A 14787-nucleotide genomic window follows, 5' to 3' on the forward strand; every position below is an offset into this window, starting at 1 on the left:
TCACAGATGACACAAACAAATAGAAACATATTCCATACTCATGGATTTCCTTGAAGAGAGGGGTCTTTCACCTTTTGGGTCTTTCACCTTTTGGGTTAGGCATATTCCTAAGTCTTGTCTTTGTCTTTGTCCTGTCCTGTCCTGTCCTGTCCTGTCTTGTCTTGTCTTGATGGCCATATTGTGAAAATGACCATACTGCCAAAAGCAATCTACAAGTTCAATGCAATTCCCATTTTACCATCATCATTCTTGGCACAGAACTAGAAAAGAAACAATCCTAAAATTCACATGGAACCAAAAGTGAGCCTGCACAGCCAAAGCAAGACTAAGCAAAAAGAACAAACCTGGAGACATCACATTACCCAACTTCAAACTACACTATAAGGACTATAAGGTCACCAAAACAGTATTGTATTGGCATAAAAATAGGTACATGGACCAATGGCACAGAACAGAGAACCCAGAAACAAAGCCAAATACTGACAGTCAGTTGATCTTCGAAAAAGCAAACAAAAACATAAAGTGAGGAAAGGATACCCTCTTCAACAAATGGTGCTGGGATAACTGGCAAGCCACAAGTAGGAGAATGAAACTGGATCCTCATCTCTCACCTTATATAAAAATCAACTCAAGGTGGATCAGAAACTTAAATCTAAGACCTGAAACGGTAAAAATTCTAGAAGATAACATCAGAAAAACTCTTCTAGACATCGGCATAGGCAAACACTGAAAGAACCTAAAAGCAAATGCAACAAAAACAAAGATAAATAGATGGGACTTAATTAAACTAAAAAACTTCTGCACCAACAAAAGAAATAATCAGCAGAGTTAATAGACAACCCACAGAGTGGGAGAAAACATTCATGAACTATGCATCTGACAAAGGAATAATATCCAGAATCTACAACAAACTCAAACAAATCAGCAAGAAAAAAAAACCATAAAAAAGTGAAAAGTGAGCTAAAGACATGAATAGACGACTCTCCAAAGAAGATATACAAATGGTCAACAATCATATGAAAAAATGCTCAACATCATTAATTATCAGGGAAATGCAAATCAAAACCACAACGCAATACCAGCTTACTCCTGCAAGAATGGCCACAATTTAAAAATTTAACAAAAATAGATGTTGGAGTGGATGTGGTGAAAAAGGAACACGTTTACACTGCTTGTGGAAATATAAAGTAGTACAACCACTATGGAAAACACTATGGCGATTCCTTAAAGAACTAAAAGTAGATCTACCATTTGATCCAGCAATCCCACTACTAGGTATCTATGCAGAGGAAATAGAAGTCATTATATGAAAAGACACTTGCACATGCATGTTGATAGCAGCATAATTTGCAACTGGAAAAAAGGGAAACCGCCAAAAGGCCAATAATCAACAAGTGGATAAAGAAAATGTGGTATGTATATGTGTGTGTAGATATATATTTATACATATATATACTACTCAGCCATAAAAAGGATCAAAATAATGGCATTCACAGCAACCGAGATGGAGTTGGAGACAGTTATTCTAAGTGAAGAAACTCAGGAATGGAAAACCAAACATCATATGTTCTCATTTATAAGTGGGAGCTAAGCGGCCAGGCACGGTGGCTCATGCCTGTAATCCCAGCACTTTGGGAGGCAGAGGCGAGTGGATCATGAGGTCAGGAGATTGAGACCATCCTGGCTAATGTGGTGAAACCCTGTTTCTACTAAAAATACAAAAAAATAGCCAGGCATGGTGGCGGGCACCTGTAGTCCCAGCTACTTGGGAGGCTGAGGCAGGAGAATGGCGTAAACCCGGGAGGTGGAGCTTGCGGTGAGCCGAGACGGCACCACTGCACTCCAGCCTGGGCGACAGAGTAAGACTCTGTCTCAATAAATAAATAAATAAATAAATAAATAAATAAATAAATAAGTGGCAGCTAAGCTATGAGGACACAAAGGCATAAGAATGATACAATGAACTTTGGGGACTTGGTGGGAAGAGTGAGAGGTGGGTGAGGGATAAAAGACTACACAGTGGGTAGAGTGGACACTGCTTGGGTAATGGATGCATCAAACTCTCAGAAATCACTGCTAAAGAACTTATCCATGTAACCAAATACCACCTGTTCCCCAAAAACTATTGAAATAAAAAAGATAAAATAAAGCTGCTTTAAACGTTCCTAAAAAAAATCTTCTCTTAGCCATAATAATATAGAAATTTGCTTAAAGTTACAAATTAACAGAAAAAAAAACATTACTTTCTTAGTACCTTAGCCAGTACTGCAAGACTTAACATGGGCTTCAATTCAGCTCATATTAGAGACTGTGATTCCAAAATTTAATTTCATAAGTTGTAATCAGTGACAAAAACATTACAATAGAATATGAGAAACATTAAAAGGCAATTTCGTCATTGTTGACTACTTATTAGTTTACAACTTAGTTGATTAAAATTAAAACAATCTTAGCCGAGTACGGTGCCACGTGCCTGTAGTCCCAGCTACTCGGGAGGCTGAGGCATGAGAATCCCTTGAACCCAGGATGTGGAGGCTGCAGTGAGCCAAGATTGCACCACTGCATTCCAGCCTGGGCAACAAACCGGGACTCTGTCTCAGAAGAAAAAAGAAAAGAAAGAAAGTTAAAACAATTGGTATGCTTTCTGGTGACTGGTGGTAAAATGATTGTTTTACAAACTTTAAACAAATATATTCAAATAGAAATAAATGAAATGTAAAATGGTAAAGTTGTTTTGAAAAACAGTCTGGCAGTTCTTCAAAAAGCTAAACATAGTCATGAGTCAGCAATTCCACTCCTAGGTATATATACAAGAGAAGTGAAAACATATGTCCACACAAAAACTTGTACATGGATGTTCATAGGAGCATGATTCATAACAATAAAAAAATGGTAACAGCACATACATCCATCAATTTATAAATGAATAAACAGAATATGGTATATCCATGCAATGGAATACTATTTGGAAATAAAAATTAATAAAATACTAAGCATGTATCAGTATTAATAAAAATTAATAAAATACTGAGCATGTATTAGTATTGTATTAATTTCTATTTCCAAATAATATTCCATTAGTCTTAGTTTTCAAGGCTCATCTATGAGCCTTGGAACAGAATAGAGAACCCTGAAATAAAGCCAAATACTGATAGTCAGCTGATCTTCAAGAAAGCAAGGCTCACTGTGTTAAGTGAAAGCATCCTGCCACACAGAAGCACATATTGAATGATTCCATTTGTATGAAATGTCCAGAATAGGCATGGCTAGAGCTGGGAGAGGCATAATGGAGATGATGGTTAAAGGGTGTAGGGTTTTATTGGGCTGACTGAATAGTTCTAAAGTTGACTGGGGGCCTGGCACACTGGCTCACAGCTGTAATTTCAGCTCTTTGGGAAGCTGAGATGGGAGGATTGCTTGAAGCCAGGAGCTGGAGACTAGCCTGGGCAACATAGTAACATCTTGACTCTACTAAAAATAAAAATAAATTAGCCAGATATGGTGGCATGTGCCTGTAGCCCTAGCTCCTTGGGAAGTTTGAGCCCAGGAGTTTGAGGTTGCAATGAGCTATTATCATGCCACTTGCACTCCAGTCCGGGCAGCAGAGTGAGACCTGGTCTCAAAAAGATAAAAATAAATAAAAATTGAAAAATAAAGGTGATTTAGGTGATGGCTGCACACTTCTGTGAATATACTAAAAAGCTTTAAATTGTTTACTTTAAATATGTCTATTATATGGTATAAAGTATATCTTAATAAAGATATTTATAAAAAACAATTATACTATGCAATGGCTCTTAAACACTCAAAGAAATATTTAAAGCTATAAGAAAAATTGAAAGAATGAAAGCCACTCCTGTACCTTTAGAATGTAATTTTTAAAGTGAGAAATGGATGTAAAATGTCCTAGTATAAAGGTACTTACTGTCTTTCCATGCTGGCTATTTCCTGATTATCATCTTTAACCTACAAAGGCATAAAAAGAAAGTAGTAGTTAAAAAAATAACTCATTGTAAGGCTATCTTAAAGACAATTTCCTTCTAGAGTGCATTGTACTAAAGTGTCAAATCTAGTCTCCTTCTTGAAATCTATTTTTTAGACTTCAACCTTTGAAGTTAAAGGGAACAGCACCAAGGAACCATTCACAGATTCCATCCTTTTTCCTCAAAGTAAGTGTAGTAACTGATATACTCATAGCTACCCCCCAGGCACCATCAGGTTAGCACATCTTCAGGCCTGGATAAGTTGATATAAACAACTAGGATTTCTGAGAGTCTCCCTCACTTTCCCACAGGTAGGGTTTTGCTAGATTGAGCAAGTCCAGTTAAATTTGAATTTCAGATAAGTAGTGATTATCTTTGAGGGGATATATATACCATGTAATATTTGGATTATTCGTATCATTCATAAGCAATGAATAATTTTTCTATATAGATATATGTGTCTGAAAGATTATTCATTGCTTATCTGAAATTGAAATTTAAGTAGCTATTCTATATTTTATGTGGTACGTGTACCTCAAGATCATTCCTCCCCATCCTTCAGTGATTTATTTCCAAGGAACTACACAGGTTCTAGAATTAATACCCTTCTGGAATGATTCTAATAATTTAAATAGTCCCTGAATTGATACCTAAATTTCTTCTAAATGCAATGGGCTTGATCTAAGTCTAGGGGCAAGGGAGTCCCTGACTGGAGCTGTGCCCAAATATAGATGAAGTTCTCCTAAGGCCCTTATAGTTAGGGTGTGTCACGATAAACAACATGCTAATTATAATTTGGAGCTAAACTATATCTACCCTTGGGGTAGTAAGAAAGCTACTAAATATATGTTACATGTGTCATGACTTTAGGACATACGATAATTTCACAGGACATTTTAATTCCATTCTCTTCATGGAGGCACTGATAATAACAACCACAAAAAGTCATTAGCCTTGGGATACTCCATTTTCTAAATACAAGGCCCAAAACAAAAAGGAAACATATCTTCCAAAAGATTATCTAAATATTTAATGACCAATAAAGAAGAGTTTCAAGTATTCCTAATAAGGAAAAGTTAGCTTCACCTACGACAGTATGAAATACTTAAGAAAATCTAGACTGGGTGCCTATAATCCCAACACTTGGAGAGACTGAAATTGGAGGATTGCTTGAGGCCAGGAGCTTGAGACCAGCCTAGGCAACATAGTAAAACCCCATCACTACAAAAAAATAAAAATAAAAAATTAGTGTGTTGGCACATGCCTGTAGTCCCAGCTACTCAGGAGGCTGAGGTGGAGGATCGCTTGAGCCCAGCAGATCAGGGCTACAGTGAGCTATGATTGCAACACTGTGCTCCGGCCTGGGTTACAGAGCAAGACCCTATATCAAAAAAAAAAAAAAAAAAAAAAAAAAAAAGAAGAAAATCTAGATTAAAAAGTCATTTCTTCACATAAACTATTTTTAGACAATACACTTACTAGCTTTTGGTTGCATTAATATCCCTTAAATAAAACAAATCAATACAAAACCAGACATCTTAAAATAAGTATGTTTCTTTTGCCCACCTGCTTAAGTAATTTCTCTCTCTCTTCCATTGGAGATCCTATGCTTTTGTCTTCTGCAATCATTTGATCTCGATGGGACTCCAACTCATAAAGCTTTTCATGCAGCAATACAGCCTCCTGTTTCACCTGGGAGTGAGCTATTTCCTAAAGGAAAATAAGAAGGGAAATTTTTAATTTGTATTTTATCAATAATTATTATCAAATAGGTTTCGGGTAATAAGAATAGGGGGTAAACTACCAGCATCTTTAAATACAGACAACAAATATCATTAGTACTCAATAATGCTACAAAGCACATTCCTAAACTGGAAGAATAAAAATAAATCCTGTATATTTTAATAAGCTATTTTCAATCTAAGATTCACAAGAAGTTGATAGCCTTAGTTTATTTTATTTTCTACATATAAGACCTGAATAAATATAGGACAACTCTACCAACGGGAGGATAAAGACAATGTCAAAACATATGTGCAACTTTAAACACAATGTCTGATTCAAAGTCCACAGAAGTGATCTTTGGAGAGAAGATATTTTTCCCTAAATAGGTCATAACATATATTTTTCCACAATTTTGTGAGTTGAATTGTGTCTGCTCAAAAGGTAAGCTGGAGTCTTAACGACATACACCTGTCAATTTGACCTTTATTTGAAAATAGGCTCTTTGCATATTTAGTCAAGTTAAGGTCATTAGGGGTGGGCCCTAATGCAATATGATAGTGCACTTTATAAGAAGAGTACAAACGCAACAGAGACACACAGGGAGAATACCATGGTATGACTCAGGCAAAGACTGAGGTGATGCAGCTGCAAGTCAAGCAACATCAAGGGCTAATGTATACTACCAGAAGCTAGGAGGAGGCAGAGCAAGATTCTTTCTAGAGTCTCAGAGGAAGCATGGCTCTGCTGACACCTTGATTTCAGACTTTCAGGCTCTGGAACTGTGAGAAAATTTGTTTGTTTTAAGCCACCCAGTTTGTGATATTCTATTACAGCAGCACTAGGAAATTAACACATGAAATGACAGTTATTGTGTACTCACCACTATCCTACCTTTCACAAAGAAAAAAATAAGGACGTGACAAAAATGTTATTAGATTAAAAAAAAAAAAAAAGCTAGGAATGGTGGTGGTGATGATTAAAACGACATTTGAAACTCTTGTTTACTGAGCATCTGTTCCGTGCCAGGCACTATGCTGCATGTTATTTATATGTTATCTCTACTATCCAAAGTGATACTCTACAAGATAGTACTATCATCTCCATTTTACAGATGAGAAAACTAAGGACCTGAAACGTAAATAACTTTTCAAAGTTAACAAAGACATAAGAGTTAACAGTGACATTTGAAAACAGACCTACAGCATGAACAAAACAAAATTCTTAAGAGGCAAGACCTCTTCTCTCTCTCTCTTTTTTTTTTTTTTCTTTTTTGAGACGGAGTTTCACTCTTTCACCCAGGCTGGGGTGCAGTGGTGCGATCTTGGCTCACTGCAACCTTCGCCTCCCAGTTTCAAGCGATTCTCCTGCCTCAGCCTCCCAAGTAGCTGGGATTACAGGTGCCCGCCACCACACCCAGCTAATATTTATTTATTTATTTATTTATTTATTTATATTTGAGACGGAGTCTTGCTCAGTCACCCAGGCTGGAGTGCAGTGGTGCGATCTCAGCTCAATGCAAGCTCCATCTCCCGGGTTCACGCCATTCTCCTGCCTCAGCCTCCCAAGTAGCTGGGACTACAGGCGCCTACCACCACGCCCAGCTAACTTTTTGTGTATTTTTAGAAGAGATAGGGTTTCATCACGTTGGCCAGGGTAGTCTCAAAACTCCTGACCTCGTGATCCGCCCACCTCAGCCTCCCAAAGTGCTGGGATTACAGGTGTGAGCCACCACGCCCGGCAGACCTCTTCCCTTTTAAAAGTATGAAAGAAGGAACCTCCAAAAAAGGAAAGAGTAGACGAGAATTTTTCAAAGTCCATAAGCAATGGATTATATATACAGTTCAAGTAATAGATTAGGCATCAGATAAGATAAAGGCATGCTAAAAAATACATATAGAGGAAATGCAGATATTTTATGCTATCCTTTTTCATAGTCTCTTCTCCTTTTTGCCTAACGATCCTATAGACTTGTTTGAATTGCATCTTGATAAAACTGTTCTGGAAGACTTAAGCTCATGTTAATTCTTCACCTGATTTTTTTCCACTCTTGTGAACTGAATAAGTATGACCTAATACGTTGTACAGTAGTGAACATATTCAATAAATACTAGTTGATTGACCACTATCTGACACATATTTTCTTGAAGAACAAGTCCTAAATAAATAAATAAAAGAAATCTGGGCTGGGCATGGTGGCTCACGCCTGTAATCTCAGCACTTTGGGAGGCTGAAGTGGGTGGATCACGAGGTCAGGAGTTCAAGACCAGCCTGGCCAACATGGTGAAACCCCATCTCTAATAAAAATACAAAAATTAGCCGGGCATGGTGATGCACGCTGTAATCCCAGCTACTCAGGAGGCTGAGACAGGAGAATTGTTTGAACTCAGGAGGCAGAAGTTGCAGTGAGCCAAGATCGTGTCACTGCACTCCAGCCTCGGCAACGGAGCAAGACTCTGTCTCAAAAAAAATTTTTTTAAAAAGAAAGAAATCTGGCAAAAGTTAAATAGAATTAGTGACTTATGTTATCCTAATTTGCAAACATTGTGTATCTTTAAAACTCTTGTTAATGTAGGCATAAATGTACTGACATCAGAGAAGAATGGCATCAGTACAAAATGTAAATCTAAGGTTATAGCTTATCTTCTTCCTATGGAAATTAAACTCACCAACTGAAGTAAGACTTGACTTTCACAAACCCACTCCAAGAAAGATTAGTGACGAATTCTACAAGCTGGTTGTATTAATACTAAATGTGGTCCTTCTTTCTTTAAGTGTATTTCCATCACCAGAGATCCAAGGAAATAAAAATTAAGTGTATTTATAGATGGACAATCAGACACAGAAAACTACCTTCCTATTTTTTTTCTTTTTTTTGAGACGGAGTCTCACTCTGTCGCCCAGGCTGGAGTGCAGTGGTGTCATCTTGGCTCTCTGTAAGCTCTCCCTTCTGGGTTTATGCCATTCTTCTGCCTCAGCCACCCAAGTAGCTGGCATTACAGGCACCTGTCACCATACCGGGCTAATTTTTTGTATTTTAGTAGAGACAGGGTTTCACCATGTTAGCCAGGATGGTCTCGATCTCCAGACCTCATGATCTGCCTACCTTGGCCTCCCAAAGTGCTGGGATTACAGGCGTGAGCTACCACGCCTAGCCAACTACCTCACTATTTTTAATTAAATAACTTTTGCAATAGCAAATTCTCAAAAGAATTACAAAATATTCATTTCTTTTACAAGCTAGGGTGTCTGCAAGCCATCAATCTACAGCAGTTCCTAATACTATCATCATGTCATCCACCTGAATCCACAGGGAATCAGGAAAGGGAGGCAAGATTTAAAGTACAGTCAGTATACCGAAATGCCAAAAATATGAAAAAGGAGTTCAAAGAAAAAGAAATTCATTGGCCAAAAATGATATAAACAGATACTCAGCTTTATGCATAAATAAATGAAAATTCAAATAAGGTAGTAATTTTTACCTATCAAACTAGCTAAAATTGGAAAAGTCAGATAATATTTGCTGTCAGTGAATGCAGGGGAAATAAGCATTCACATACATTACACCTAGAAGTAAAAGTTGGAACAACCTTTTTGAAGGCAGTTTGGCAATCTTACAACATTTTTAAAGTGTATACCTTTTGACCCAATCTTATGATATACTAATACAACTTTGCATAAAATGTATGCTTTCGCCGAGTATTGTTTATAATCCCAGAAAACTATAAACAACCTGTTCATTTACAAGGCTGTGTTATAATTATACAACATAATACAACGTAGCAATTTAAAATAATGAGGAGGTTCTCTAAGAACTGATATAAATAGACACTGAATATATAATGTTAGGGTGAAAAAAAAGCTGCAGATAGCATAGCAAGTATGAACCCCACTTGAGGTTTTTCACAACTGTAAAACCAAGATGGGATTTAGGACTCTTGTGGGGATTATATGAAGATGATGCTGATATAAGTTTACAGCTCAAAAAAGTATGCAGTAAGCACTTGATAAATGTCTTTCCAGTAGTTCCATCTGGAAAGAAGGACACAAAACAGACATTTTTACGTTAATCTTGTTCAACTATTTTTAAACCATAAGAACATTTTGTTTTGTGAATTAAAATGTTTTAAATAAACAAATAAGAAAACAAATGGAAGTTTTTACATCCTTAAAGAGATGAACTCATGTCTCTCCCTCTTTGTTTTTAGTCTCTTGTGTATGTGTCTTTAAATTGCCATTAGAGACTGAGCACAATGCCTCACGCCTGTAATCCTAGCACATTGGGAAGCCAAGGTAGGCACATTGCTTGAGGCCAGGAGCTGTAGACCAGCCATAATGATACCCTGTCTTTACAAAAAGTAAAATAAAAATTAGCCAGGTGTGGTGGTTCCTGCCTGAAGTTCTAGCTACTTGGGAAGCTGAGGAGGGAGGATCGCTTGAGCTTAAGAGCTTGAATTTACAGTGAGCTACGATCATGTCACTGCACTCCAGCCTGAGTGACAAAGACTCTGTCTCTAAAAAAAAAAAATTTTAATTGTTATTGGATTTTGCCATGTCCTAGGTTGGGCAGAATGATTTGTTTTATACATAGCAGGTACTCAATAACTGAATCTAATTTCTTACCTAGGATCTTTGTGGGTCCAGAATAGGAAGAAAAAGTATTAAACTCCTATTAGTAAACTGCCAGATCAATATGTACTTGAATTAGTTTACTTGGCTGAATTAACTTTTTTAACTGAGTAGTATGAGAACCCTTATTTGATTTTACACTTACTGCTTCCATGCTCTCTTTTTTCATGTTCTGTGAATCCAATTGTTGTTGAAGTGTATCTAATTCCTAAGTGGAAAAAAAAAGCAAACATAAATCCAAATTACATTAAGAATACTTTGTAGTAGTGGGGGGAGAGAGCTTGGAAAAAAAAATTTGTTTCTCTATTTCTCAACATTTCAAATACAGATGTGACAAAGTAAATTTTCTAAATATCTTCACTGGCATCTTGCACTTTGACTAGAATTTATTAACACTTCATTATTTATATTTTTCCCATCTTCTTTTATTATTCTTAAAAACTTGCTGTGTGCCTTCAAAAAAAAAAAAACCAAAAAAAACTTCATGAGTTTCTCAAAAGTAGCTAGACCTTAGACCTTTTCACAGTGAATCATCACTATGTTCTGAGACATCAAGTATCAGAAGATTTCAAATTATGTCATTAAGGTTATTATTTAAAATATTGATGTTTAATCGTGTTTTCATATCTTTTGCCTAATTTCTCTATACTATACACACACACAACACATGCACACACACATACACATATATGTAAATATAAATATGGTTCACTCCTAGGATAAGATCCTTAAATTGTTTACTCATTCATTATCCCATACAAGATTAAATATATTTTGGAACTATTTTGGCATTTCTATCATACTCTTTCTTTTCTCTTTCTGAGACAGAGTCTCGCTCTGTTGCCCAGACCGGAGTGTAGCTGCATGATCTTGGCCCACTGAAACCTCCACCTCCCAGGTTCAAGCAATTACCTGCCTCAGCCTCCCACGTAGCTGGGAATACAGCCACCTGCCACCACACCCGGCTAATTTTTGTATTTTTAGTAGAGATGGGGTTTCACCATCTTGGCTAGGCCATACTCTTTCTTCAATGCTTCATTGTATCTTAGAAATCTTGTCTAAAATAAAAAGGTTACTAAATTGTCAGCAAAGGAATGTCTCAGAAACTAAAACTATAATCATTATTGGCATTTATGGGGCCTAATTCTTTGCTTAATCTTTATTAAGGGCCATCTGGGCATGAAAGGGCACCATCATGACTGAGCATTGAGAGGATTCTCAATATCCCCTAAGCAGGGATTTAAATTGCTTATTTAATATTGCATGTTCTCACTCATCTGTAGGAGCTTAAAAAAGTGGATCTCGGCCAGGCACAGTGGCTCACACCTGTAATCCCAGCACTTTGGGAGGCCAAGGCAGGCAGATCATGAGGTCAGGAGATCGAGACAATCCTGGCTAACACAGTGAAACCCTGTCTCTACTAAAAATACATTAAAAATTGGCCAGGCATGGTAGTGGGCACCTGCGGTCCCAGCTACTCAGGAGGCTGAGGCAGAAGAATGGCATGAACCCGGGAGGCAGAGCTTGCAGTGAGCCGAGATCGCACAACTGTACCCCAGCCTGGGTGACAGAGTGAAACTCCATCTCAACAAAAAAAAAAAAAAGGGAGGGAGGTAGTAGAATGATGGTTACCAGAGGCTGAGAAGTTGGTGCCCAGCTGGGGGCATGGGGAGGTGGAGGGGGAGAGAAGGAATAAATTCTCATGTTTGATAGAACAGTAGGGTGGCTATAGTTATCAATAATTAATTGTATGTTTCAAAATAGCTAGAAAAGGAGATTTAAAATGTTTTCCAGCATAAGGCTGGGCACAGTGGCTCATGCCTGTAATCCTAGCACTTTGGGAGGCTGAGGAGGGCGGATCATGAGGTCAGGAAATCGAGACCATACTAGGTAAGACGGTGAAACCCTGTTTCTACTAAAAAAAATACAAAAAATCAGCCAGGTGTGGTGGCAGGCGCCTATAGTCCCAGCTACTCGGGAGGCTGAGGCAGGAGAGTGGCATGAACCCAGGAGGCGGAGCTTGCAGTGAGTCGAGATCACACCACTGCACTCCAGCCTGGGAGACAGATCAAAACTCCGTCTCAAAAAAATTTTTAAAAAAAGTTTCCAGCACAAAAAAAATCCTAAATGTTTGAGGTGATGAATATCCTGATTATCCTGATTTGATCATTATACATTGCACACATGCATGGAACTATCACATGTACCCCATAAATATATACAATTGTTGTGTATCAATAAAAAATTAATTTTTAAAAATGGATATTTAAGCAATATAATTACAGGACAATAGCCATTCAAATCATAATGCTAACAGGTAAAAAGTTTAGCTGTTTATTACGCAGGAAGGAAAAGGAAACTAAATAGCTATAGGGAGCTGGTCTATGAGGACTTCTTTTTTTCTTTTTTTTTTCTTTTTTTTTTGAGATGGAGTCTCGCTCTGTCACCCAGGCTGGAGTGCACTGGCATGATCTCAGCTCACTGCATCCTCCACCTATGAGGCCTTTTAATGTTTGCATTAAAAGTCTGTAACTGCAAGTATTTATAGACTTTTTAATTTATAGACAAGTATTTTTATAAATGCAAGTATTTTCATGTGTCTTTATGAAAAGCAAAATGAATAAATAGAAGTGAACAAAAAATAATAAGAGTAAAAGCTAGGTCATCAAGCAGCATACAAAAACGAAGTTTTCTAAATAAATGCTTCTGAAATGTGAATGTCCGTTTGAATCAGTTGGGGACCTTGTTAAAATGAAAACTGATCTCAAAGTCTAGTCAAGCTCTCAGGGGATGTTGACGCTGCTGATATTCAAACTATACTGTTAGTAGCAAGACTGATACATGCTTGGCACAGAGTAATAATTCATATTACCTGTAACAGTTTCTCATTTGTGGCTTTCATCTCTAGGTACTTGACTTGGTTTTCAAGAGACATATTTTTGATAATGTCATCTGCTGCTTGTTTTTCCTGTTCAATTTCTTCTTCTACGCTTCTCATTTGTTTTTCTTTCCTAAAATCAAAAGCACGTAATATTCCTGATACTGTACTGAGGAAAAAATATCCAATTATTTTATACAAGTCACAGTCCTAATTTAATAGGATACTTAAAGATATTCAACCATAGTGTGTGACTGAAAAGTCTTTATATTTGTACTAAAAAAATGCTATTTGACCTATATAAAATTTGGCCCCATTAGCACAAACTTATTTGGCATCTTTCTCTTCTCCATCCCCAAATTCCTCTATTTCCTTACTCTCCATTTTACTTTACTAAGAAATCACAAAGATTATCAAAGAAAATCTTTAATGACTTATATATATGAGGATGCATTTATACTTTTTTAAAGTTATACCTTCAAAAGACAAATAAGAGACTGGGCTCGGTGGCTCACATCTGTAATCCCAGCACTTTGGGAGGCCAAGGCAGGTAGATCACCTGAGGTCTGGGGATCGAGACCAGCCTGGCCAACATGCCAAAACCCGATCTCTACTAAAAGTACAAAAATTAGCCGGGCCTGGTGGCGGGCGCCTGTAATCCCAGCTACTTGGGAGGCTGAGGCAGGAGAATTGCTTGAATCCAGTGGGCAGAGGTTGCAGTGAGCTGAGATCGCGTCACTTCACTCTAGCCTGGGCAAAAGGGCAAAACTCCGTCTCAAAAAAAAAAAAAAAAAAGACAAGTAAGAAGTTTTAGAATTGTGGTTTTCAAACATCCTTCAGCATAAATTTTTTTGACCAAATTAAATATTGTATAGAAGTTTGCCATGTAAATCATCCAGTGCAGCTCTGACAGAACTAGGAGAAGAGAGGCCTGCAGTGCAGTTTGATTTTTTTAAAGTTACGGCTTTAGATTAATAATATGCTTTGCTTAAATTCTCTTTTACTTACTGCTTTAGTTAACATTGCTGTTTCACAAATTATTGGTATTTTTTAGCACTGTAAAATATTAAGCTCATTTCTCTAAAAACACAACAAACATTACAAATATAATTACACAAAAGTAGTAATAGTGAAATTAATTAGAAGCAATAACCATTTTTATCATGTAGCCAAAGAATACCAATGACATGCCACTTGTTGCCTAGGCAAGGTCAATTATTGATAGGGTAGAGAAAAATTATGAAAAAAGAATAGGTAAGATGCCACTTATCTAAATACTTTCAAGATTTACATTTTATAAAAAGCTGGATTGAACATACATTTTCAGTCCCAAGATCATTAATTTCTATTTTGGGTTTCAAAATCTGATTAACCTATCACTATTTACTCTCTTTCGCTCATAGATGTCAACTTCTACAGTTGTCACCATCACCAGCTAAGCCTGTGGATCCACAAATCCCCTATACACCTTCTACACATTCATATCCTACTACTACAATAAACAACCTAAACTCAGAAATTTCCCTACCAAAAAAAAATCTAAAATAACCAAATAAAAGATGAACATAATAAAAC

General features: G+C 37.1%; 1 protein-coding gene across 7 annotated transcripts in view; it reads right to left on the reverse strand.

The window, feature by feature from the left end:
• Nucleotides 1-14787, reverse strand: part of IFT74 (intraflagellar transport 74) — a 120659-nt gene that overhangs the window by 49168 nt on the left and 56704 nt on the right. For all 7 annotated transcript variants that reach the window (XR_003723239.2, XR_013404804.1, XR_013404805.1 and 4 more), the window contains 4 exons: nucleotides 13207-13345; nucleotides 10480-10542; nucleotides 5550-5693; nucleotides 3926-3966 (listed from right to left, as the gene is read on the reverse strand). Coding sequence is in view for 4 of the 7 variants with exons in the window: in XM_015117584.3 (XP_014973070.3) it covers nucleotides 3926-3966; nucleotides 5550-5693; nucleotides 10480-10542; nucleotides 13207-13345 (387 nt within the window). In the remaining 3 variants the exon portion in view is untranslated. The remainder of the gene's footprint in view (nucleotides 1-3925; nucleotides 3967-5549; nucleotides 5694-10479; nucleotides 10543-13206; nucleotides 13346-14787) is intronic.

The sequence above is a fragment of the Macaca mulatta genome, chromosome 15 (genome assembly GCF_049350105.2).
Source record: "Macaca mulatta isolate MMU2019108-1 chromosome 15, T2T-MMU8v2.0, whole genome shotgun sequence".
NCBI classification, from domain to species: domain Eukaryota; kingdom Metazoa; phylum Chordata; class Mammalia; order Primates; family Cercopithecidae; genus Macaca; species Macaca mulatta.